Genomic DNA, 26456 nt, shown 5'->3' with positions numbered 1-26456 from the left:
TACATGTCACACTTTATGTATATTTATTTTCTTCTTTCCATATTTTTAAGTTCTTTCTCATCTAAAGAAGCTCATTCTTCATTTTTCAATAAGTGCTTTTAATGTATGTCTTTGTACTTACATGTGCATTTTGGGTGCAATTTTATCATAACAACATTTTGTACGGGGGTCACAGGTTAAATCCCCCCGAGTAATAAAACAACCGAGGAAGAACAATTTAAGGTATGTTTGATTGACAGCCAGGTGGACTAATCGATTGGCTCTGTTCTCATATTGGTCTCAGCCCCTACTAGCCCCGCCCCGCCTGGTTTTGATCTCAGTGGCTGCAGCCCTTTTTAAACTCCTTTCGGCTCGCCGTCTGCAGCAGACATGTGAAGATGCTCCGAGTAGAAAGCTCATAATAAAACCCTCTCAGCGCCTCCAGGGCCCGGGATTACTGGCATGTTTTTAAAGGATGGAAACGGATGAAGTGTCGGTTAGAGAGCAACTTTTCCACAACCGCGTCCGCGAGACGATAGTAAGTCAAAAGCTGAGCTAAAGAGAAGCGACCGTTCGTTGATGAGTTTAAAGGAGGGTGGGGGGGCTAAACACACACAATACATCATTTAAAGTTTGCTGCTAGCTTCTTTCTAAATTGTATTTATTTAAGTTTATTGGGTTTTTGTGTACTTTAATTTGCTCTCAGAATTATTAAATCGCAGAAGCAGGCACAACAGTAATGTCAAACTTATTTAGTTGGGTGTATGGTTTTAATTGAACTATGCTTTATTTTTTCCCATTGTGTCTTGTTGGGTTGTTTTAAGAACTTCAGCTCAGTTTGAACTTCAGACTTTGCAGCCCGATCTGTTCAGTCACAGCAAGGCTGAGAACTTTAACCCTAAATAGAACAGTCAGCTCTCAGGCAGCACTGAAAGCTAAGAGGGTTTGGAATCACCAGTTTATCCATAAGGATGATGATGATGTTTTGTGTATAAACAAAACAAATTTTCTTCTTTTCTCATTTCTGTAAAAACCCTTGAAACCCTTTTTATAGATTTACAGCAGGCAAGTAGGGATAGTTCAAGTTCTAACCAATTCTATATTTATTTAAACAAAAAACATAAATTGTTTAGCATATATTAACAGATTAATTATGTTTATAGCTGGATGCTTATAATCAGCAGGTTTTCTTCATTTGTAGCAGAAAAAAGAATAGAATAGAAAATTCCTTTATTGTCCCACAATGGGGAAATTCTGGTGTTTAAAGCAGAAAAAAGATAACAGAAAAAATGTCACACAAATGTAGAAAAAATTTATAAGAATAACATATTAGTGAAGAGTTAAAGGATAAAAAAAAACTCACTGGTTTCATTGTGTTTAATATTATTCCTCCTAGGAGATAACCAAAGTTTTGATGATCAGAGTTTCAATTGCTGATTTCTCTCTTTCCTATTCTAGAGGATCATTTCTCATTCTTATTAGAGGTATTTTAGAAGTTATTGTTAAACAGTTATCTCCATTCAAAGCTGAAAATAAATAATGTGGACTTGATATTTTATTTTCTCTTAAGCATTTTATGAGCACTATCACAAAAGTTAACAAAGTAACGGGTTTGAATAAATCTTTGCAGCAATATGCTTAGATGTCTTCATACAAAATGAATGAAATTTCCCCATGATGAATATAAATCGACGTCCTATGGTTGTCATACCGGAGAAAGCTCAGTACAAGTTGATCCAAACTATAAATGAACTAGGGATGCAAATTATCGATTTACGGAATTTATCAAAAGTGGATTTATCTTATGGATTTACGAAGTATTAATTAATAAGCAGTTCCCTAAAAACCTGAGTTTGCTCTTGTGAAACCCGAGGGTAAAATATTTCTTAGCAATATGCAGAGATAAATAGAGTATATATTATAAAATGTATTGTGCTAGCATGCTTTGTTGCATGTTATTATACTTTGAGATATTTATAAAATAAAAGGCATTTACACACAAATGCTTTCCCCATTTACTATCCTTTGTGCTTGCATTTCTTACATGTTTCATATGTTATTCATAATGCCCTCAATTTCTCATAATTTTAAAGCCAACAGAGAAGTTGATGCTGCTCCGCCATGCAGCGCGAATAAATGGGTGTTATTTAGGCAATTACTTCAAATCTTTATGAAGTGCATTAGGCATATTTATCTCCATTTAACAGTGTAATTTATCAAGGACCAGACTCTCGATAAATTCACATTTCTGCTCTTCTTAACACATATCAGTGAGGTTAGGTTAAGAATTAATATTGGTGCCCTCTAGTGGACGATGGTTGCATTACAACACTAAAAGAAATTCCTGAATCGTTAACATTTGTTCAGATGGAATAAATTTTAATCTAATAAACCATTAATTGACAGGTAATCGTAACTTGATTTGTTTACTTTCTTAAACTGAACAAAATGTTGGATTAGCAAAATGAGCTGCAGTCTTGTAAGTTTTGTTGTGTTGTATCCGTCTGAACAATTAGCTGACATTAGTTTAAAATAAAAAAAAATTCCTCTGAAACTTTAGTTTTAAATGTTGTATCAACATGGAAACGGTCAGTTCTGAATTTTCTTCCTGTAGAAAAACCCTAATTACAGAAGACTGTTATTAAACTTGGCAGCACTTGCCTGTATTGCATTCACTAATCTATAGCTTGGGTGTGTTTTCAGACCCATTGGTAGCCCTTATAATCGCCAACAAATGTATCTGTTTATATATTTTTTTCCATCTTTTTTTTTTGCCTGGTATTGCATTAAATTTGAACAATATGTCGAATCATAGTTAAATTTCACTATATCGAAATAAGTGTTTGAAGATTTTATGTAATTTAGTTGATTCTTTTCTTCCAATTTTCATCCATTCTATTGCTAGAATATTTTATTTTTCATCACATTTAGTCATATATCTAACTTTATTTACTTTAATGCATTAATTCCATTTGCAAAAATGACATTTCAAACACTGTTGGAATAAATCAAATCTTAAGGCTTCCCTTTTTAGCCTCTAAATGCATTAATTAAAACATATAATGGGATGCACTGTAAAAGCCTTTTTATCAGTAAAAAACAAAACAAAATGGTAACTAATTTGTTGGCCTTGGAAAGGAAATTGTTCCAGCAAATATCACACAGCCCCCCCAAAAAATATTTAATTGTTACTGGTCAACAAAACCCTTATTGGGGGCTATCTAGTTTTCTTGTTTCAACAAGTGAAAATCTGATCATAATAAACCGCAAGCAAGATGAGTTCAGACAAGTAGGCCTTAATTTTTTTTATCTTTTTCCAACTCAGATTGTGAAATCAGAACAGTAAAACTTTTTTTTTTTTTTTCTGTATGGGTGGGGTTTGCTCCACATGTTTACATTAAAAAGGAGTTTGGGACATTTGTTAGTAGAATTTAATCAACTCTTTGTTTGCTGCCTCGGCTTCACATTAGTCTATTCTTATGTCCTTGCTTGTCAGTGACCCTTTCGCCTCAGGTCCTAATGCTATTAGCTGCTGGCGAGCCTTGAGTGTCTAGCTCACCACCTCCTGACTTTGCTCCCTCTCATGATGGTCAGCTGCTCCAGCACCTAAATGGCCACCTAAAGCCATATCAATGAGTGACAAGCTGATTTAAAAACACTCACTCACCATAATATAGATGTGTCACACTTGTCTCGTTCACGGCCACCATTTGTGCTTTACAAGTAAAGTGGGAAACGGTAAACAGTGCGAAAGTCGAATGTTACTGTTGTAGTTTCACAATGTGGTCAATCTTTAGAGCGAGAAAACCTCCTGTAATGATAGGGTTTTTTATTTTTAGATGAACTGAGGAGGGCCTGGAAACTGGTTTCACGTCTGACAATTTACAACAAGATGCTTTCTGTGGAGATTATGCATTCTGCAAACATAAGGTTAGGAGGAGAGGCACAAGCCGGCCTTTGTTGCAAAGACTAACTCTTAAGTCAGTAATTGTAAAGTTATGTGGGTGGATTTGTGCATGTGAGAAGGAAATATTTTTGAGGACACATTATAAATGCCAAATTACTTATATTTAGAACAGTAAGTTATGCAGCACGTTGTTAACTTTCCATTGCTTTTTGGGGATTTTACAATACAACTTCAAGTCGTGATATCCTCTGTGTAAAGCACTTAATGGGTTTTGTTTGTGAGATGTTCTATACAAGAACAAGGATATTTGGTGTTTTAAAAGAACACCAAATATCCTTTAAACTGCAACAGATTAACTAAACAACAATCTCACTTACAGCTCGTTATTATTTTTATCTTTTTTCTACATTTTAATTTTGGAAAATTAACTAATTAGTAGCTGATTGTTTGTTCTAAATTACAAATATTTTTAACACGGCTTTGATTGTTACGTCCTGTTACCTTTCAATAACCTGACTATGATTTATGCTGCATACTAATGTTCAGGATAAAATGTTAATAAAAAGATCCATGGGAAAACGTTGTTGCTGCCAAATATCTGTCTTCACTGTGTCATTGTAAATCCAGGCTGACAACATCTGGCAAATTTATGCATAACTGACATGGTGAAAGGAAAAAAAAAAAGTAGAAACTATACAGGGATGCATAGTTTGCACTAGAGGAATCAGGTAGGGTCAAAGTAGGATCCTGTTGGAACACCCTAGAACAGTGAGTAAGTCAGGTTGCACAGGATGCCATAGCACCATAGAACAGCAAACCAAAACATAATAAGGTATCTTTAGCATCTGTTATTGCATTTAGACCAATTAATATTACTTACTATGCACCTGTGTATAAAAATCCTTACCTTAAGTTTGACATTTCCTAAAGACATTTTAGATCCTAACCCTTGTACTAAATGGACATGGGATTTAGAGATCTAAAGAATAAAACTAACCAACTTAGCTATAATATGTTCAGCTTTTCTTTCATCTAGAGACTCCGCAACAGTTTAGGAGGTAAAATAAACACTACCTAGCAAAGTAGTGCTGTTGTAGGAACCATCATCCCACGTTGGAAATCCTGTTTCCTCTGAAGTGGCTCCCTACATCTTTTGCTCTTAGCTTACCTAGTTTTTTAAAAGAGATCACTTGTACTAAAAATCCAACTGTCTTGCCTCTTTTACTTCTTCCCCAGAGAAAAGTGTTTTTTTGCTAGGGTGACATGATCGAGCTTTGAAAAGTATTCCTTTGTTGTGTTTTGTTTTTTTACGGACAGATCACTGTTTAGGGCGGTCAGTCAGTCTGATTATCCTGATTTTTTTTTTTTTCTTCTACTGGAGATGTAAAAAGTCCATCAACTTCTACAATAACGTGTTTCTTGCTAGTGTTAAAAGAGAATTTCTTTTTATCTCCTGGCTATAGTTGAATATCTATGTTTACACATTTTCATCTGACCGTTTTTTTTTTTTTTTAAGTCTTTGAGGATTTCTCTTAAATGTGAGGTTCAATGTTTTGTTTTCTTGCTGTACACCTCTTTTCCTTCAAATGGAAATAAAAGACAAAGTATTGTACTTTAGAGGGATGTTTCTACCTGTGTGATCCAATAACCAAAAAGCTATATTCGGTTAGGTTATCTAAGAAATGTGTTTTCTTCCTCCTCATATGCATCAGAACACACACAAGTTGATCTGTAGAGTCCTCTACTTGGTGACTTTGCGTATAAAACACATGTACCCTCCTCATCTTATTCGGAAAACCTCATAACTCTTCACAGCTTGTGCCACTTTACACAGCAGAAAATGCTGCGCTCTGACCAACACAGACCAGAAAGGCTGTTATTCTACCTCTGGTCTTATTTCTTACCCAATACCCATCCTTTGTTCCCTGCTTTTCCTTTTGTGAAATTACACAATTACAGCTGCATTATTAAACTGTTGGAGCAGATTAGCTGTTGTGTAGGTGCTTTGTTGTTGGCATGCATGCAGTATTTTGGTTAGTGCCGTTTAGTTTTTTTTCCACCACAGCTGTTGCCTGTCTATTGAGAGAAATTCCAAATGTTTTATAAAAGAAGAACCTTTTGATTCCTTAACTAAAATTTGATTACTTCATTTTTCTTTGAAGCCATCTTACTGAAAGCCTTTCTGTTTTCAAGAGCAGTAAAGATGAAGCTTATTTAAACTTGGCAGATATTTGTTGGCCAAAGCAGGAAAACCAAAAGAAGGGGATCATGTGTCCCTGTGTGATAAATTGCTGAATAGATTTTCACAAGGTTGTCTATTCTACTTGTTGTTGCTCTGCATTGGCATTATAGTTGTTACCTGTGGGGGTGGGGGGTTGCATGCTGGTTTAAGTGTCTCAAATAACTTTTTGTTGCAATAAATTTTAAACCTAATGCAAACCTTGAACACACACAAGCTTACTTAAGTCGCTGCTCCAAAAACTGCTTTATATCAGATGGCTGTGGCCACCACAGAGTAAAAACAAACAAACAAAAGAACAAGGTTTTCAGGAGCACTTCCTGAAACCTTAACTTTCTCAGTCTCCTTAGCAGGTGGAGTCTGCTCTGACCTTTCCTTTAGTTCAGTTTTATTGTGTGATGGTAGATTATCCTTTATTTTTTCTATGTGGCTGGTCTAAATCAGATTTTACATTATGCTGGGTGCCTCTAGCGATCTGCGAGTCCTGTTAGAGCCGTCACGTGACAAAACCCAGCTGTGATATCGGTGTAGTCAAAAGTCCTCTGGCGGGTGTATAGAACCACTACTTCACACATTAAGCAATCTGAAAGAATAGTTTAAACATAATTACAATGGTCTGTTGTACTGCTGCCAACTGTAGCAATGGTTTTGGATCGGGAAAAGGAATGTTTAATTTTCCGAAGGGCCCCGTTTAGCGTCAAATTTCGATCCAGAAAGTAAATAGATTGGACAATCTTTGGCGTCCAAGCCAATACAGCAAACTTTGTCCAGATCACTTCACGGCAGATTCTTTTATCAACGATCCTGCTCTCACTGCATCAGTTTGATTCAATATACCAAAGTTGCAATGGCTTGTTTCTTTGTTGTATAGCTTTAATAAAGTGCCTGATGGCAATAAAGCTGATTCAAAGCATGATTTATTTTTTAATGAAATATTTTAATTTCACTAAACAACAAACCCTAGCTAGTTGTACAGTTTAGTATAGCCGCAGCTCCAGACGGATTTCCATATTATTATGGTCAGGGCTCCAGAACAACAAGAACCGCAATGGATAACAGTCAGTTACCGCAGGTAGAGACCCACAGCTCGAACCCCACCGACCCGGAGCCATGAGCTGAACCGGGTAATGACCACCTCAAAAGGGCAATGTTTCCCACCTGTACAGCAGACCCGGTGCTTGGCCGCTCGCTGCGATCGGATTACCGAGGGACCACCTTCCCCATCCAGGCACAGCAGCACAGCACAGCCTGCTATCCAGAATTACCAGCACCACACACAGGGCTCCAACACTGACCGCCAGCCTTCACGCCCAGCAGAGGCAGCACCCTGCCAACCAAACTAAACCCAGCCACCATAGAACCAATCCCAACCCATGATCCTCTCCTCAAACAAAAGGTTAGACTCTGGTTTAAACTAATTAAATCACAGCACCATCTGGAAAATGTTCTGAAAGATAATGAACTTCCACCGGATCTGCGTAAGATCAAATAACATTTAGCAACGGTGATTAAACCAGCAAGCATTAATAAAACCGCTAAGATTCACATTGCTTTGTATTCGTCCTTGTTAAGGCATAAAAACTCTCGATGACTCGATATATAAAATAACTACTTCCTGACTAAACTGACGTCCAGTATCCTACAGCGTTTCAGTGGGTCTCGTGACCAAATGAGGAACTTAGCATCATCTGCTATCTTGGTGAATCATTTTGTGCTATAAACAACAAAATACTGATTTCTTTTTTCCACTTGTGATTTATTTCATTTTGTACATATTATCAAATGAGAATCTATAAGTATGGGTTTTCTATTTGAACTTTAAAGAGCCTCCTGTGTTGTAACCAGAGGCGCACCTTGTCAACAGGCAAACCAAGCAACTGCTTGGAGCCCCGAGCCGCTAGGGGGCCCCCAAGAGCCAGCTACTGTACACCCGGTAGATACAGCAACAGGCGAGCATGAAGTGGCAACGCTATAGTGACTGAGGAGATGCACAACTGCATTTAAAAATTCCTATTGGATGGAATGTTGATTGACATTGGCTTTGCCCAGTCAAAATCCAGCCCAGCCCAGCCCAGGTGGATAACTTCCCCTAATGAAAATGAACGTAGCCTAGCGAATGGGTGACGTTGTAGGCCTATCGTTCAGTAAATTCTAAAGCAATTATGTAACTAAGCTGAAGGAAAATGATTCATTTTCCATGTCTCAAGAAAGACTTTCAGGACTGGTGCTTATTTCTATAGAGTATAGCGTGCAAAAGTCTTTGGATCTGGGGGACTTAGGCCCCGTCCACACGAAGTCAAAACGAACACGAAATGCTAATATTTTCCAGAACGTTTGTCGTAAAGACGGAGACGTAAAATAAATGTGATCGTCCACACGAATGCATGAAAACGCTGCCAAATGTATTCCAGGCCTGTAAGTGGCGCTGTGGTGCCAAAGCAAAAATAGGCAACGAAATGTTGGGCATGCGTAGTAATATTTATACATGGTTGCCCTGCGGGTCCATTTTCGTGGTTCAGTCAAATTGAGGTGATGAACTATGTCGTCTATATTGCTCTGTTCTTCCTGGGGATATTCCAGAAGAAGAAGATTCTGTTGTAAGCCCGACAGCAGGGTGAGTAGCATGAGCAGCAACCATTCAACACAGTACAGCGCCATTGTTGTTGTGATACTGTGTCGCGCATGCGTGTTTAGAGGCGACGCTATGACGCATGCGTGTAAAAAAAAATGCGGTTAGAGCTTAAAGATGGAAACGCGAAAACGGCGTTTCAAAATCTTCCCACTCTGAAGGCTGAATAAAAAAAAGATCGTTTACAGACCCCCGAAACGCCGGCTTCGTATGGATGAGAGGCTGGTTTGGTGAAAAATTTGTGCGTTTAGGCCAGGGTTTGGCTTCGTGTGGACGGGGCCTCAGTGTCTGCATTTGCACAAGCCAAGGCCCGTAAGCAACAATTCTGGAAGCAGTATAGGACCCCAATAATTTCACTACACTTACTATACTTTATATTTTGTACAAAGTTTATATTGGGTTTTTAAAGTAATTTACTGTTTTTATTTTATTTTAATATACATTTATTTTAATTTATTAGTTTATTCTTTACTTTTATTATTTTATATTTTCAAAAATAACAAGGTTTTTCATGTTTAGAACATTTGGAATAAAAAAAGTTTTATTTAATACATTTTTCTTTGGTGTCAGATTATTTATAGCCTAACATAATGGTGATGAACACTGGTCAGTAGGGCCCCCTAGGATTTGTTGCTTGGGACCCCCACAGACTCTAGAATCGCCTCTGGTTGTAACTCATGTCCAGTATATTCTCCAAGTGACCCAGATGCTTATTAGATTCCCTTGATGTTCGTTTGGTACGGGTGATGGCTATGAGGTGTCAGTCTAGTGAAAGAAAATAACGCTGTGGTTGAATTGATGTGTGGTTGCAGCTGGGGTGACAGAGGAGGGCTGACAATCTGATCAAACCTGTTGGACAACAGAGGCTATATCAACACAAAGCTGTTGGATTTATGACCTAACATGTTTCCAGGCTCTTCCAAAGCCTGCCGAGAATTTCCTGCTTCAGCTAGTCCCCCATCTTCCTGTTGTATCTTTTTTTTCCCTCTAATCCCTGGTCCTATTTCTCTATCTTTCATAGCTTTTATTTCAGGGTTGATCCAGAGCTTGTCAATGCAGTCTGCATTCTACCCATGTGGAGCAGAGAGCTCCCCTCTATTACCTCAATCTCCTTTGATCGCCTCTGTATTTTGCATGTCACAGCTGGCCCTCTATTAGTTGATGCACAACCTGGAGTTGAACGCAGGAGAGAATATATCTGTCCTCAAAATCCAGAAAAGGTGTAAAAAGCACACAACTGGAATTCTCTTGTTGATGAAGACAACGCTCTGTGTCTGAAGAGCTTCAGTAGTTTATAAGTAGTGTGGGAAATGATTCAGCTTGGAAAGAGCCCTTCTGCAACTGGAAATCAGTCAGACTAGACCCCCCTCAATAGATCATTACCTCTATTATTAGTCCGAGACACACAGGATGTTTTAGCCACTTGCAAGGGAGGTATGAATTGGTTTGAAATTGAATGGGCACAAAGGCCACATCCAGACGAAGCCGGGGGTTAAATCAGGTACATTAAAAAAATCCTCCTGGTGTGAGAGAGTCTGAAGTCACCCCCTGTGGTGGCTTTGTCCAGGCACACCTTTGTGGCAACAAACTGGAAGGTGTGAGCATGAAAGCCAACAGAAGCGCCACTTCTCCTCTAACGTGTGCAAACACGAGCAACGGGCGCAAATTTAAATGGCCATTGTTTTCGTGGCTTTTACACCAACACTTTTGATTCCCGCGTTTGTGTCAAACACCTCGTCATCGGTCCACACAAGTCTCTGCTGTCTCGTCTTTCGTCCTGCTGTGTTACTACTGTCGCGGCATTAGTATTAAAATGTCTATTACTGCTCCTGTGGCTTCATGTACTTTTATCTTTTGGCTCAAGCTTTTCTGAGCAGATACAGTATTTTGCTCTGTGGATGAGCCAAGAGCTCAGGTATGGAGTGCATGTTTTTGAAAGTTTAAATCCTAGGCCTATCCAAACCATCCATATTTTTTGTCCAAAATCCAAATATTTTGGTCTGCTGGGCGAAGATTCTCAGTCATCCAGGTCATAATCATTCCAAAAAAGTAAAGAACAAACAACTGGACTTTGTTTCCAAGTTTGAAGATGTTTCGCTTCCCTTCCAGGAAACGTTTTCAATTCAAAATGTCCGAAAAAGCTTTCATTTTGAACATTTTGGTCCTTTGGTCCATGAGTTTTAAGTGCAGACCTTTATCTAAGTCATGGTCTGAGGAGCTGGTTCTGCTGTGGACTCTTTAGTTTCCCTAGTGCAGAGTACTGGGCACTCCTCGCTGCACTTAGCTGCTTACCACACACCGCCCATTTTGTGTATAGGTTTTTTCTCCTTGGTATGAGGAGTTGGTTGGGTCTAAAGTGGACAGGAGTGTTTTGTTTTGAGGAAATTCTTCTTCCTCAGATGTGCCAGCAATGTAAGATGATGACGGTGCTCTTGCGTTCTTTGTTTTGTTTAAGAGGTGTGTGTTTCTGTTTGTTGCTGCTGTTACCAGAGGGACCAACATGTATTCTCTGCTCTGCATGTTGGACTCCCATTGGCACCTTCTCTAAAATGTTATGATTTTGCAACATTTCCTCACTTTTTAAATTTGTCCAGCATTTTGATGCATAGATTAGACTGATAGTTCTAAGGTCAGGAATAAAAGATTTAGAGATCTTAATTGAAGTATATTTATGGCACATATTTCAAAATGCATAAAGACAATATAAAGGTTGTCGATAGAGTTATTGTGTCCACTGTTCAGAAAATATTCCAATTTGCAGATCATTTTACTTAAATCACGTGCCACTACACTAGAACATGTTATTTCCTTTAGTTCAATTTTTGAAGACTGATCAGTTTATGGTTGTGGATCATAAGCCTCTTCAATATTTTATTCTTTGTAACTCTAAAGGATAAACAATTCGGTGAAAAAAAACTACTGCATCTGTTTTTTGTTATAAGCTCTAATTATTGAAACAACATGCAAATTTCAGTAGATGGGCAGACCTTGGTGTCTGGCATCTTTAGAGTTTTGCCAGATGACACAGCAGGATGCTGGTTTAGCCTAAATTTGAACAATGTAATATCAGCTGATTATGTCTGGGGGATAGGGTGGGGTGCAGTGACCCTTACTTATTTCACTGTCCATTCCTGATTTCCTCTAATCCATCTAGATAAAGGACAACTGTCCCCCTTGAACACTGGGACCCCACTCCCTTTGTTTTTGTGGCTGTAATCTTTGGACACCATCTGTCTTAAAACCGTTCCTTGTTAATCTTTTGTTGTTGCTGTATATTGCTTGTTTACCTTATGTTGTGTTTTAGGACTGCTCTAATTTCTGAGCCAACCTAAATTAGTTAAAACCTGGTAAATGTGATCAACAGCAGCAGCATTGACAGAATACGGTCTATATCTAAACTCCTTAATTGCATCCAGAAATCACAGAATTCCTTTTCTTTCCCCTTTGCAGATATGTGTCCTCCTGTTTACATGCCTTTACATGGTGTGCTACCTCATCCTCACACACTTCAAAAAGACTGCCGACTTCATCACAGGTAAGTTCCTTCAGTTCTTTCATTTGAATATTCTCTTATTTATAAGAATGCAGTGTCAGAAAGCTCTCCGTCAGCAACTGACTGAGAACTGCCTTCAGGGAAACCAACAATGTTGACAAGCGTACTGATTACAGTGAAGTTTTCGAATTGCTTTCCTCTGAGTTTGCTGGCAGCACGTTTCAGGCTCACATAACTCCTACTTAGAGATTTGCGGTTCGGTTTAAGAAGAGAGTATATTTTCTCTCTTGTTCTGATTTTCTTTGTATTTATGGTTCTATTCATTTGATGGGATTGATCTCTTTCAAACATCAGACTCTACTTTGATTCAGAAATCCTCGACAAAAAGTGAAAATCTTGCTTACTGCGCGACAAGTTCTTAAAATGACAAAGTAATGAAAAATGCGACAAGATTAAAAAAACTGTTTGGGCTTTTGTGAAAAACTTTTTGATAAGGACTGGAATGGTGTATTTTAATGTATTGACATTTAGGGACGGCTATTGTGTTGCTCAGACCCACTGACAGCCCTCCCGTGTGACTCAGCTGATTAAAATGAGCTGTATCCAATAAAATGTGAGTCTTATTGGATGCAGATGTTGCTTTTTAACTTTTGCAAGTAAAAAAAGTAGATGGTCAATTTTTTTCAACATGTTTTTATGCTGATGCAGTGTATTTACTTCCTTCTGCCATAGTTGTGCACACATAACAGAAGCACAGTTGTACCCTGCAGCTATATGACAATTATGCAATCCCAGTGCATGGAGATGATTGTCTAAAACTGGTTCTTGCTCCTTAAGCTTTACATTACAATGTAACAGCTGTCACAGCAGTGCCAAAAATGATGTTATATTATCACATACCTAACTAAGAATAGTACTTTATCCATTCCAGGTGCATAGTACAGTTAAAAGCTGTTTTGTTTTGGGTTGTTTTTACACTGCTTGATTTCTGAAGTTGTAGCCTAAATTTTAAGGTGAATATAATTTTCTTCTTCACTTACTTAAACATCTTTTTCCCAGGTGTCAGAGTCTCTATTTGGAATATGAATTGGCAAGAATTTGATGTTAAGATGTGTATGGAGATATGTATGTCCTGATGCAATATATCTTGATACACTGATACAAGATAATATATTACGATTTTTATTATAATAATATAGCTCTGGAAAACCCAAAGAGATCTGTTCCTCTGTTGAGGATGGTGCAGAGCAAAAGTTTCCTTTAATCAAAACAAATGTTGTCAAATTTAATATCTCTTTTTGACAGATCAGATTTGTTTTGAAACCTTTCCAGTCATTGGCCTCCTAATTAGATATTCTGGTCTAATACCAGGCTCTACTCGTTTTGCCCCTGGAATATCTAGAAAACAAAACTTTAGAAACATTCCTCCAAGGTTATAATTGTGCTACACAGATGCCTGTTTTTGTTTTTTTCCAAAGTCTCTGCTCCACCACATCCCTAGGTGAACTCTAAGACTTGGACCCGTTGGAGGTCACTAGAGAATAGTGAGCTCAGTCATTTTTAAAAAAAGTCTTTTCGAAATGAGTTGAGATTTTGTAACGTGGTACATTACCCTGCTGGAAGAAGCCATCAGCCACCACTCTGTTGGTGTTCAAATCTGGGGACGATGCCTGATATTCGGAACCCGTAGCTTTCTGCTGCTTTTGCTCATATGCTTTGCCGTTCACCGTGATGGGCTCTCCAGAGATGCCTTCTTATACCTTGGCAGTAAAATGTAGACGTGAGGAGTGAGGCTGTAGCATATGGGTAAAGCACAAAGCCAGCATATAGAGGCCTTAGTCATCCACACATCATCACGGGTCCAAGCCCTGGCCCTTCTACCTGTCTGTCCATTGTCTTCTTACAATAACAGGGTTTTTTAAATTGTGTTAGTTCTGGACATCAGTTAATGCATGAGATGGTTGTATGGCATTTCATTTCATTTGCAATAAAATTACAGTTTAACAAAGCACAATATTCAAATCCTAAAAGCACTCAATTTTTGATCACATTACTTTTAACAAAAGTCTGACAGTTTCTTCCTTCAGGCCTTTTGGTAGCAGTCATGAGCTAAAAGTGGGTACGGAGCGTGTCATCTGGTCTGCAGAGAAGGCGATTGGCTGCAATCTTCCCTATCTCCAGGAGCTGTACGCCTTCAGGACTCTGAAGCGTGCAGGGAAGATTGTGGCTGATCCCTCGCACCTGAGCCACACACTATTTCAGACACTCCCTCTGGCAGGAGGCTGTGGTCCATTTGGACCAAAACCTCACGGCACAAAAAAAGTTTCTTCCCATCCGGTACCAGCCGTATCAACAAGGCCCAGAGACACTTACCCCATTTACACTACCCTCTGTAAACTGAATCGTGCCGATTTCGGACCAAGCTAGGATCAGTTAATCGTGTCGAGCTTGGTTCCTTACAACCGTTTACACACCAAGCTAGCATGGTTCCTCGCCTCCTAGTGACCATCTACAGTACTACTGCTCTCTAGAGGTAAACAAGCAAATCAACATGGCGGCGCCCATAACATTCAGGACGTTTGGTTATAATTGTGATATTTCGTTGATTGCAGAGAGTCAGGCAAAGAAGGCAGCCTTTGGAGAATTTACTTGACACAGTCGACTTCTGGGGAGTGGATACGCCAAACAATAGTCTAATAAGGGCTTATGAATGCAGGAAATGATGACAGACTATGAGGTTCATCTCGCTGCTAAGCAGAATCTTCACTCGAAATCGTGTGGCATAGTGGGGAAGCTAATGTCTGTCTGAAATTTCATGATTACGGAGGCTGACTGTAAGGAGGTTACGCGGTCTGCTGGTGCGCTCTTTGTTATCTGAGAACAGGGCCAGAACTGAACCACGCGAAGCCCTACTGATGAACTAGTACCAGTTTAGTGCAGTTAGGTTGTGTCTGGCGCGGTCTGGTTCAGTTGTGCTTGCCATTTAAACTCAATAGTTATCTCGGTTAAGGTGCTCCAGACCTTATGCATCATATTAATGCACAGCCTACTGTGTATATAGTATATAGCAATTTACTATATATGATATGTAGTATATTGTATGTTATATAAATCCTGTAATTTGTACATATTTCTAATTTGTCTGCACCATCAATACCAATATAAATTCCTTGTAAGTGCAAACCTACTTGGCAATACACCTGATTCTGATTCTGATCCCACTGCTCAGAAGGAAAGAGTTGAAACCAGTCTGCACATCCATGCTTGCAAGTAGAAGTTGGCACTTTTTCACACAACAGTAAAATTATTTGTGGTTTGTGCAAAGGACGATAAAAATAAAACTGCAACAAGTGGTTGAAAAGAATCTCAATTTCGATTTTTGGCAAATAAAAAAAAAAAAAAACAGCAAATCAGCAGTTTTTGAAATACAACATTCTGTCTGGCACCGGTAGACTCTATAGAAGTGAACTAGGTTTGAATCAAGTTTGTAAAGTGTCAAAGATTTACACTTTGCAATTTTAATTCAGGGACTGAATTTAGGGCCTTAATGGGAGTAAGATCAGGTGCTTTACTGCCAAAAGTCTGAAACTTTGAACTGATTTGTTGCTCCTGGTGGGTGTTATGATCTAGCTGTTTATTCACGGCGGTCTTTTCAGGTTAAACTGTCAGGGAGTCTCTTTGATGGAGGAGCAGCAACCTGGTTGCTTCACTGTTGAGTTGACAGTGTTTTCATCTCCACTTCCTTTTTTTCCTCTGGACATTCCTTTCTCCAGATGTCCCAAACAATCCGATGGTGACTTCTTCAGGAAATAACTTCCCCCGCTGTGATACTTCCTGTCCAATCTGTCTGTCCCTTATGGTTTTTCAAATGGGCTTCTTTGCTGCGCTTCTTGCCACTCCACTACAATCAAAGTGTCTGCCTCATTGTGTGAGAAGAAGCACTCATACCTTTCTGCTGTCATTCCAGTTTAAAAGCTGCACTGATAGTTTCCTAATATCCAAATGTCTCACCTAGAAGTACTTGCATGCTGTTCTCATTGAAAGACCATAGAGCTACGATAAAACAATTAAAAACGACATTTTGTAGAAGGCTTAAAACTGAATAGGTTTTATTATTTTTGCTGTTCACTGTATTTTACTTTGCTTTAGTTTGAAACTAGAAGGCCTCTGCTGTAGCTACATCCTCTCACATACCTTGGTCTACCAGGAGTCTTGGTCCAGAATGAACAAAATGTTCCAAACTTGCCTGACCCCTGCTCACGCCCCTCTATGAGCTCAGGGAGAGCTTTGCTTTCTTCAGAGTTTTGTATGCAGCACACTCATGTGCTGCTTCAGGCATTTGTTTTAACCATAAAATACTTGCAATACTTTAAAAGTTGAGAGCTGTACAAAAATATGTCTTGTTCTAAAAAGGAAAAAAAAATAAATGTCCTGTTTTTCTTCCTCCTTTCAGATGACATTGAAGATGCTACCGTCAATAAAATTTCGTAAGTGCAAATTCTTAATGGTTAACTGGTCCACTGCTGCTTTGATTGTCACTATGGATAATTGCACAGATACAAATCAATACGACATGATTAGTGACCAGAGGTCTTCCTTTTGATTTATTGGCCTGTTATGTAGTTGTTTGTATGCTTATTGTGCTGCTTCACCCTCTCTCTGTACTTTGCACCTCCATGCTGGATGCTTTTATTAGTGTTCAGCTTGCCTTTACAGAGAGACCGAGTTGTCAGGCTGAGTCTAAACACAAATGCACAGGACTTGTCTTATTATTCCTCCTCCCAGGCTCTGGTTGTGCACATTCACCTTGTCTGTCGCAGTGTGCGCTGTGCTGCTTCTCCCCATCTCCATCCTGTCAAATGAGGTTCTGCTCACCTTCCCGCACAGCTACTACATGCAGTGGCTCAATGGATCCCTTATCCACGGTACAGCTCATTGTTATTTGTCTCTATACAATTAATCAATCAATACAATTAATCCACAATCCGAACTCTGCACCTATTGCACATTATCGGGCATCAAATGCTGCTGAACTTTTAACTTTTAGCCCTTTAAATTGTTCATCTCATTGTATTTTTCAATAACGCATTTTTTGCACAAATGCCATTTTGCACTGAACCACTGCAACTTGCACACTGTCTCTTATCCTCTGCACTGTTCACACTTTGACCACTGCTGCACTTTTTGTATTTTTCTATAACTCGTGCCATTGTGAAATATCAATGCAACGTTCATAAGCTGTATGTAACGCAATTTCGTTCTGTATGCACCCTGTGCATACAAAATGACAAATAAAGAAGTCTAAGTCTCTAAGTCTAAGTCTAATGCTAAGAGGTTTCTATAAACAAACGTCAAGCATCACAGTGTGTTACAGCATGGGTGATGACATGCAAATCAATACTGAACTGGCCTATATCCAAACTGATAATTAGCAGGACAGGACAGCTCTGTTGCACATAAGTGAAAGTGGTGGTCTCTGTTCCAAGGCACAGTTTGACAGTATAGTGCCACACAGTGGTGGATGGTGGGTACTACTACAGTGTTTTTTCCCCCTTCCTTTATCAGAATCCATTTGTTTTATTGAGAAATTTGTTTTCATTAAATTCTTTTCTAAACAGAGTGAAAGTGACTTTACAGAGTATTTTGTTATATAGGCTATAGCCTTTGGGGAATTCCTCAAAATGTTGTTTGTTTCTACATTTAATCACTAATTAATGTGAACACAAACACGAACATGTTTAAAATGGTCTAATTCTCTCTTTTCAGGGTTGTGGAACCTGGTGTTTTTGTTCTCCAACCTGTCCCTTGTCTTCCTCATGCCCTTTGCATATTTCTTCACCGAATCAGAGGGATTTGCTGGATCCAAAAAGGTACAAGGGCTTGTTTACCTTTTGATTCCCTCTGTAGACGCCAGACTCTCGGGGTCAAACTACACTTTTCCAACAGTAAAATGAATGAGCACATCAGTATTTTACAAATAAAGATGAACTACATTTTCCTAAAGCCTTCACTAATAAGTAAACATATATTACATGTATGGTATCTGTTTCTGTCAGTTTTTAGTTATTTGTTATTTAAATATCTGGAAAAATTATTCACTGTACTTTAATCAATACTTGTTCTGAATAATATTAATGTTTACATATGCTAATACATATATTACATGGATATAGTTGTTGATCTAAATTTACACTGAAGACTGTTGGATGACCTCAGATACACATAACTTTCTCTTTTCTCCCATAACACAGAAAAAATTGTTCTGAAGATTATGAATTCTGTATTTATCCGGTTTAATGTTGACATGTATATTGGATTGATTAACTACTGTATTAAAGTGCAAGCAATTAAAGTGTAAAGTTAGTTTGAACTTTCAACTTGCGATTAAAACTGCTGCCACCTTCTGTTTGAAGGAAACTGCTGGTGAATTATGTCCAAATGGGATCAGCTGGTAGTGGCAGCCAGTGATTGGCTAAGGCTGGCTATGGTCACCCCCGGCCCCCCAACTCGCACTGCCCCTCGTTCCATCCTGTCTGGCAGTTCTAGAGAGTTGAATCTGGAACTCTATGTTTGCAGATGTTAAATGTGTTAGAAACACGTGATAAAAAATTCTCAATCTACTGATTACTTCTAAATTGTTTTTCTTTGCAGGGAGTGATGGCACGAGTGTATGAAGCTGTTGTCCTGCTTATCCTGCTTGCTCTCCTTGTGCTTGGTATTGTGTGGGTGGCATCAGCCCTCCTACATGACAACATTGCCCGAAAGAGCCTCTACGGTGAGTCACTCCCATCATGCTCCTATAGTCTGAATGGGCTGTATTCGCAATGTTACTGATTATTATTCTCTTTAAATGGCAGACCTGTGGGAGTATTACCTGCCATATCTGTACTCTGGGATTTCTCTGTTTGGAGTGCTGCTGCTTTTGCGTTAGTAAACATTGATCACAAACATGGGACTTGTAGAGACTGAGCGGTATCACTAATTGCATTCTTTTCTTTTTTCTTTTTAGTGTGTACCCCGTTTGGATTGTCTCGAATGTTCAGTGTTACCGGCAGCCTGCTTGTCAAACCGCGGGTAAGGCTAACTTCACTCTCTACAACCATCAAAATCTAAATGACATTAGTGGGTTCAAGCTTTTTAAAGGCATGCATGAGTATAAAGGAAGGCAAGTTCTTCAGATTCCTGCTAAGGACCTGATTGTTTGACTTGGGTGTGTTGAGGTGGGGTCACATGTTAAAGGTACAGGACTCTGGAATTGAAGAACCCTGCGCTACAGCATGCATCATTTAAGTCGTATTCTGATGCTCTGCTCTTTTTAAAGTCTTATTTAGAAATTGATGCACAAGTGCAAAAATTGTATTTCTTAAAAGGGGGCGTAACCAAGAACAAAATGGAAATATTTCTAGTAAAAGACAGTTAACTTGATAGTTGTCTGACAGTCTCTGACCAACAGGGTAAGCAGGAAAGGTAATTGCTAAAGAAGCCGACTTTTAATGTTTACAAACATGTTAATAGAAAGTTGTGTGGAAGGAAAAAAAAGCATGGCAGAAAAGCTTCACAAGAGACAATGATGACCTCAGCCACAAAACCCATTCAGGAGTTTTGACTTTGGCTGTAGTCAGAGCTACGAGAGCAACTAGAGACAGTCTGGACACTTTCCAGTCCTTATCCAGAGACAACATCAGGAGAATCTTACACCAACCAAAAGAAAGAAAGGAATGGATCATAGCTTGGTGGTCAAATCTTCTTTTCAGACAAAGTGTTTTACCTTACATTCCTTAACGATCAGCACAGGCACAGGGGGTCTCCTCCATGGCATGCTGCATTGATTCTGTAATTCGTGCAGAAGGAGCCCCAATCAAGCATTTACATGTAAATGTGAATCCCTTTATTGTCCCACAATGGGGAAATTCTCTTTCTGCATTTACCCATCCTCTTGGGGAGCAGCAGGCTGTCACTGTGCGATGCCCAGGGAGCAGTTTGGGGTTAAGGATCTTGCTCAGGGACTGTATACTACATTGATATACTATGTAGTGGCATTTCTTCCTTTTAAGATTAAACAAATCTTTTAATTTGTTTCTATTTGATATTCTAATTTGCTGAGTTATTGATTTTTTTTTTTTTCCGGTTATCATCAGCCATCATTAGTTTAATGATAGCCGATGACAGGAAGCACTGCTAGCTGGACATATTTCTGAATCTAGTTCAGGAAAAGTTTGAAATTTGCTAATTTCCTGTTTTCTAATCATGCTCTCTACTGTCTATTGCTGCTGCTGTGTTTTAGCTGCTGGAGGACGTAGAAGATACTTTGAGCTGCACTGTGTTTGAAGAAGATTCGCTCCACAGAAAGCTGAACTGTAAGTGCCTTGACTAAGATCTCTGTCCTTGATCATTTTTATTAATGAGCTGCCTTTTTAATGCCCTTCTCTCCTTGCATGTGTGATCGGAGGTGGCAGTCCATCGTGTTGGGTCAAGCTGAACATGGAGGCCATGAAGAAAGAGTACCAAACAGTTCAAAGCAGGCGTGTTGCTCTGGGTAAGACAAAGGAAGCTTCATTTTTTTCAGCATATCTCCAATAGAATCAAAACTGCATAGTTTTTATTTATGTATTCATTTTCCCCTCCCAAAGAGATGCGGAGAATGGCGTCGCCATGGCAGCGCAACTTGGGCTATCCTTTGGCAATGCTTATGCTTCTTGCTCTGACGGTACAACAAAAAACAGCCAGAAAAACAATGCCTTGGATAGGAACTTCTCTGTTTTGGTGACGCCTTGTTTTGGAATGTCTCCAGGTGATGTGTGTGCTGATGGTCTGCTTTAACGTGTTGGAGCTGCTGCTGGATGAGACGGCCATGCCCCGAGGAATGGAGGTGGGAATCCTCACACATCTCTACTGTGAACATTCCTTGCTCTATGTTGATGATAGTAGATTATAGTGAGGGTTGTCATGTTGTAGGACCCTCACCTGGGAATGGCCTCCTTCTCCATGTTTGGCTCACTGGGTGCTGCAGTTCAAGTAGTCCTCATCCTGTATCCTTTAAACCATTGAGTTATATCCGTTCAGTCTTTCAACACAACAGGGGACCTACAGGGCTCTGCTTTCCCCTGAAGGTTTAAGACCTCGATCCTGACAGTTTTGGCTTAATATTGTTTACAAATCAGCAGAATACAAACAGGCCAATAGGTAAATATACTGATGGTAGAGAATTGTCGCTCTGATTGTTACTCTGCAACTGAAATTGAGTTTTGGTCGATGGACGCTTGTAGATGCACACCTGCAATGCTGTTTAATGTCTGTGTTTCTCATCTTTTTACTGTTGTCCTTAAAGTAAATTACAGCTACCTAATGGTGTCCTCAGTAGTGGGCTTTTACAGTTCTCCCCTCTTCTGTGGCCTCTTGCCTCGTGTAAAAGACACAAACCTCACACAGGTAAACTGCTTCATTGAGGTTTCAGTGAGAAACAAGAAATGTTTGCTGGATGTTACTTCTGAATTTCTTCTTCTTTTAGATCATTGCAAACTGTGTTTCGCTGCTTATACTGAGCTCTGCACTGCCTGTGTTTTCACGCACACTTGGTAAGAATATCTGTTTATTATCAATGAGATGCTTAATGTTTCAACGTTTGCTTAATGTTTCTTTTTAATGTTTGGGCTGAGGCATCCAGTATTCCTTCCACTCAACAAGGGAAAAAAGAGGCTACATTTGATGGTTGCTACATTAGTTTTTCATTCAAAAATATAAATATATTTTTAATCTGAATCAGGATGGTTCTCTCTTCCCTCTTTAAGAATAACTGAAGTGAATTGAAATGTACGGTAGCAGCATAAATACATAGAATTTGTTATAGGTGTGTATTAGAGTTACCGCTATCTTGACTTCCTGCATGTCTTCCTGTGGTAAACGTCCTTAGGGAGGAATCTCTGCAAGCTTTAAAAAAATCTTGATTTTATTTTTTTGTTGAGCTTCTGGGAGCCTTAAAGTTAGCACTGATGGGTAGTCCTTGCTCATTATTATTCTGTTTTGGATGCCTGTAATGTTACAGAGGAAATTAGAAATCCTATATACATCTACAGCTGAGCCAGATGTTTCTTGTTTTAGGTGCTTTGTGGTTATCAAATGTTCTTTTAGTTGCTAAATGCGTGAATATTGGGAGAGAATTTACCTTCAGTTTTAAAAATGACCACATGATGGCAGTGTATTGCAGGAGTCCTACCTGCTTGGTTTACATCTTTTTGGTTTTGTTTTGCCTCTTTTCTTGCAGGGATCACACGCTTTGATTTGCTGGGAGACTTTGGGCGGTATAACTGGCTTGGGAACTTCTATGTTGTGTTCCTGTACAACATGCTGTTTGCAGGTCTCACCTCAGCCTCCCTTACAAAGACCGTCACCTGGGCGGTACAGAGAGAGCTGATCCGTGCCTTTGGTTAGTCTGCATTTAATCCTCATTTAAAGTATGCTTTTTTTATTTTTTTTTTTATTAAACCGCCCGGAAAGAATATTTTCAGGGCCTAAACTTTTTAGTTTAGTGACATTGTAATTATGTAGTTTGTAATGGTTTAAAAATAATGGACGTTGCAGTTTAGCCTCGACCATCAGCTTCTCTGTCCACTTTTTCACACCTCTATCTCTCACACTAGGGAGGCTCTGTTGTGGGTGACAAAACAAAATCTGTTTTGCATAATTTTATCTCATCTGACAATAATTTGCTTTGTTAGAATTTGCTTCTTTCCTCTACATGGAATAGGCCAGATTTTTAGAGCGCAAGATTAGAAGTTTTCCTGCTGCAAGATTTCCCCCGCCTAAGCTCTAGAGCTCTGCAGCCTCTCTGAGGTCGTTATGGGCTTCTTTGTAGGGTTCACACTTTCTGGTCAATGTATTGAAGAAGGCTCTGCAAAAAATTCTGTAGACTACTTACTGCACTAATGGCTGCAACATATGCTCCCCACCTTTTGGCCCCATTTCCTGACGGGCTGTGCTCTCTTCCTCAGATAGAAAGAACACAATTCTTTCAGGAAATTGTAAAGGGACAAGAGGAGTGTAGTCCGCTGGGGACCTTCAGGCACAACGCCCTGGAACCCTTGTATTATGCGTACACACACCCTAGAAACCTCCACCCAACACAAACATGCTCACACACATGGGCATGTCAAATACACACACGCACTTGCATCCCCTTCCTCACAGTGAAGATAGCATCTCTGCAGCACAGCAGTTCTGCTGCAGTTTTCCATTGCCTCCCAAATTACTTTTGTTCTGAGATTAATAGATTTCATTCTGTTTCATCCTCATTCTGATTTCATTGTGTTTCTTAACTATACGTTGCCTTTTTTTCTTTTCTTTTGCAGGACTCGACAGGTTGCCTTTAACTGTGTCACGGTCTACCATTCCATTAAAGCTCCTCCTGGTCAGTGGGCTGTCTAAAATCCAGTGACCTTTTTCACACCTTAGCACTGGCTATTCTACCCCTTAGAGGGTGAAGACAGTGGGGCCTTCCGGCATTAAAATGATAGAAGAGCACAAGACCGTCTGCTGTGGATGGAGCAGAAATGCAGCATATTGGTGCGTTTCATGAACGTATCCATAACTGCTGCTATATGAATGCAAGTTAAGGTCATCGTGGACAAAACTGCAAAGGGTCGAACAAAATGATGGAAGCCATATTTAGAGTCCTGCTCTTCTAAACAATAAAACTCACCAGTATTATTATGAAACTTATCATCTTAACGCTGTGTTGTTAATCCATCTTCCTCCATCAGTGTTGTACTCAAGTGAATTCCTTGCAAGTTGCACAACTGTTCTAAGATTGACTATCTACTGCTTCCATGTGTTTATAGGGCCAGTTTTAACAGGGTTTTACTGTAAATAAGTGTACGTTTCTTTGTAGGAGGTAAATATGCAGTTTGCTGCATGTCGATCTAGAGGTTACATGGGGAATTTGTAAAGTTATTGCCACTTTTCCAGGCAAATAGGAGCATTTCATGAGAAATTTAAAAAGTCTGTAAGAATACTGAGTCTGACAAGGATTGTACCTTTTTGGGAGAGGGAAAAAAAAAGTCTTAACCTTTATGCCTTTAATGTAAACCATTCATGTGAGGAACTGCTGCCTTGACCAATCATACTGTGAATCATTAAGAATCTCCATGGGATTGTGCAATATTTTATACATCAAATCAGACTTTGAAACTTTGCCAAAAGTCAGTAACGAAAACCTGCTTTACATTTTAACCTTGTTTTTTTTTTTTTTTTCCACTTTTTTTAATGATGAAAAAAATGTATGTGTCTCTCAGGGCTTTCAGTGGTTTCCTAAATGGTGTAAAGTCCCATAATCTGAAGAATTCTGTTGTCATCCACTATGTGGCCATAATCCTGTGACTTCTTTTTCTTTCTAAATCAGTCGTTTTTTTGCTGTTGGTTTGACCAGCAGGTGGCAGTGCATTTCAGATGCTATAACAAACTTTTTATATATATGTATGTACAGAAGACTATCATCTACTGGTTGATTGTAATCTCAGTTTTATGCACATAAACCACTAACTTTACCCACTGATGTTGTTCAGGGAATGTTCATTCTTGCTTTTGAAACAGGAAGTGTGTAATGTTTTCTACTTATGGGTATTTTTGTCCTACAGTGTGTTTTGTTTATTACTCCATGAGTGTGGCGTCAGTCGATATTTAAAGTGGTACTGCAAGTAAAAGAAAGTTTGTTTATTTTATAAAAATTCTCTGTCATGTGTTCTAAACTTTTTGAAGTGTCATGTTTTACATTGTTTTGTGCATAAAGCAATAAATGTTTGACTTTTTAGCCTTTTTGTGTCCTTTTGCGATCTCATCAGAAGGTCTTCTTGTTGTAAGCCATGTCTTTGATGCTGTTACCTTTCATGAAGTGTATCGACGGTGTGAGCTGGCACTGAGTGTGTGGGTGTGTGTGTCGTCCACCCTTTTGTTGCACTTCTTTAATCAGCAGCAGAAAGCCATATTTTGGCCCGTCTGTCAGCGACGTCCACCCACGACGCCACTGTGACCGTGGCCCACGCTTTCCCAGCTCTGATGCAAGTGCCAGATAAAAACCCTACAAATCAAGAGAGGGGACATTCACTTACATTGACTCCTTGTCGTCCTCCTCCTTTCGTCTTTTCCTCTTCCTTGCCTTTTGTTCATTTCCTGTCCATTTCTCTTGAAGTCTATCCAAGCATACCCTAGGTCTGATTAATTTCTCCCTCTTTTTGTTTGCATTCATTTTTTTTCTTGCATGTTTTAATTATGCTTATTTGGCTAAGCTATTGTTTTGCACACTTGTTTCCTTTCGATTGGAAGGAAATGGTCTGAAATGTTAACATCACATCTGGAGGCTGGTAACCATGTGGGTAAGTGACACGTACGTTGGATCAAAGGCATGAGCTTTGTCTGACGTCTAGAAGGGAAAGGAGACAGATGTTGTCTGTAACAGAAGATGCTGATTTTTGGTCTAAACTAATGAAATTAATGGAAAAGTTACATTTAATTTTGTGAAATATATAGATTTATTACATGAATCTATGTATTTCACAATATATGGTGATACATTTCAAATTCAGTGTTCCCAATAGCGCTTGTATAATGGGAAAATAGGTTTTAAAGCCTTCCTAGATTACTATCAACAAAGGGAAAGTCAGTTTTCCTCTTAACTTTATAATTTCTGAACAATCAGAGATTTCATGCAACCACCCTTTTCCCAACATTTCAGAAAAATAACAATGCAGCAGACACCAAAAAAAAAGTTTAGTTACTTCACTCTATATTTTTAGATATTTAAGAGGACATTTGATTATCTAATTTTACAGTTTGGTGGTATAATATTTAAATCATGTATTGGACATAAAATGTACACTCACCGGCCACTTTATTAGGTACCCCATGCTAGTAATGGGTTGGACCCCCATTTGCCTTCAGAACTGCCTCAATTCTTGGTGGCATAGATTCAACAAGGTGCTGGAAGCATTCCTCAGAGAGTTTGGTCCATATTGACATGATGGCATCACGCAGTTGCCGCAGATTTGTCGGCTGCACATCCATGATGCGAATCTCCCGTTCCACCACATCCCAAAGATGCTCTATTGGATTGAGATCTGGTGACTGTGGAGGCCATTTGACTACAGTGAACTCATTGTCATGTTTAAGAAACCAGTCTGAGATGATTCCAGCTTTATGACATGGCGCATTATCCTGCTGA

The 26456-nt window shown here is 39.1% G+C and overlaps 1 protein-coding gene across 1 annotated transcript; it reads left to right on the top strand.

Annotated features, from left to right (window-relative positions):
- The first annotated feature begins 328 nt into the window (after positions 1-328).
- Positions 329-25049, top strand: lmbr1l (limb development membrane protein 1-like). The gene is made up of 17 exons (XM_038282756.1): positions 329-517; positions 12205-12289; positions 16701-16734; positions 17033-17172; positions 18014-18117; positions 18899-19022; positions 19105-19173; positions 19257-19321; positions 20532-20604; positions 20697-20783; positions 20878-20954; positions 21039-21116; positions 21203-21276; positions 21586-21676; positions 21756-21822; positions 22509-22670; positions 23593-25049. The coding sequence occupies exons 1-17, from the start codon at positions 455-457 to the stop codon at positions 23676-23678; spliced, it is 1479 nt and encodes a 492-aa protein (XP_038138684.1). The 5' UTR covers positions 329-454; the 3' UTR covers positions 23679-25049.
- Positions 25050-26456: the final 1407 nt, after the last annotated feature.

Source organism: Cyprinodon tularosa, unplaced genomic scaffold, assembly GCF_016077235.1.
Source record: "Cyprinodon tularosa strain WSP-4 unplaced genomic scaffold, ASM1607723v1 ctg187, whole genome shotgun sequence".
NCBI classification, from domain to species: domain Eukaryota; kingdom Metazoa; phylum Chordata; class Actinopteri; order Cyprinodontiformes; family Cyprinodontidae; genus Cyprinodon; species Cyprinodon tularosa.
Note: the sequence above shows the minus strand (reverse complement) of the source record. Positions and strands in the feature narration are given on the sequence as shown.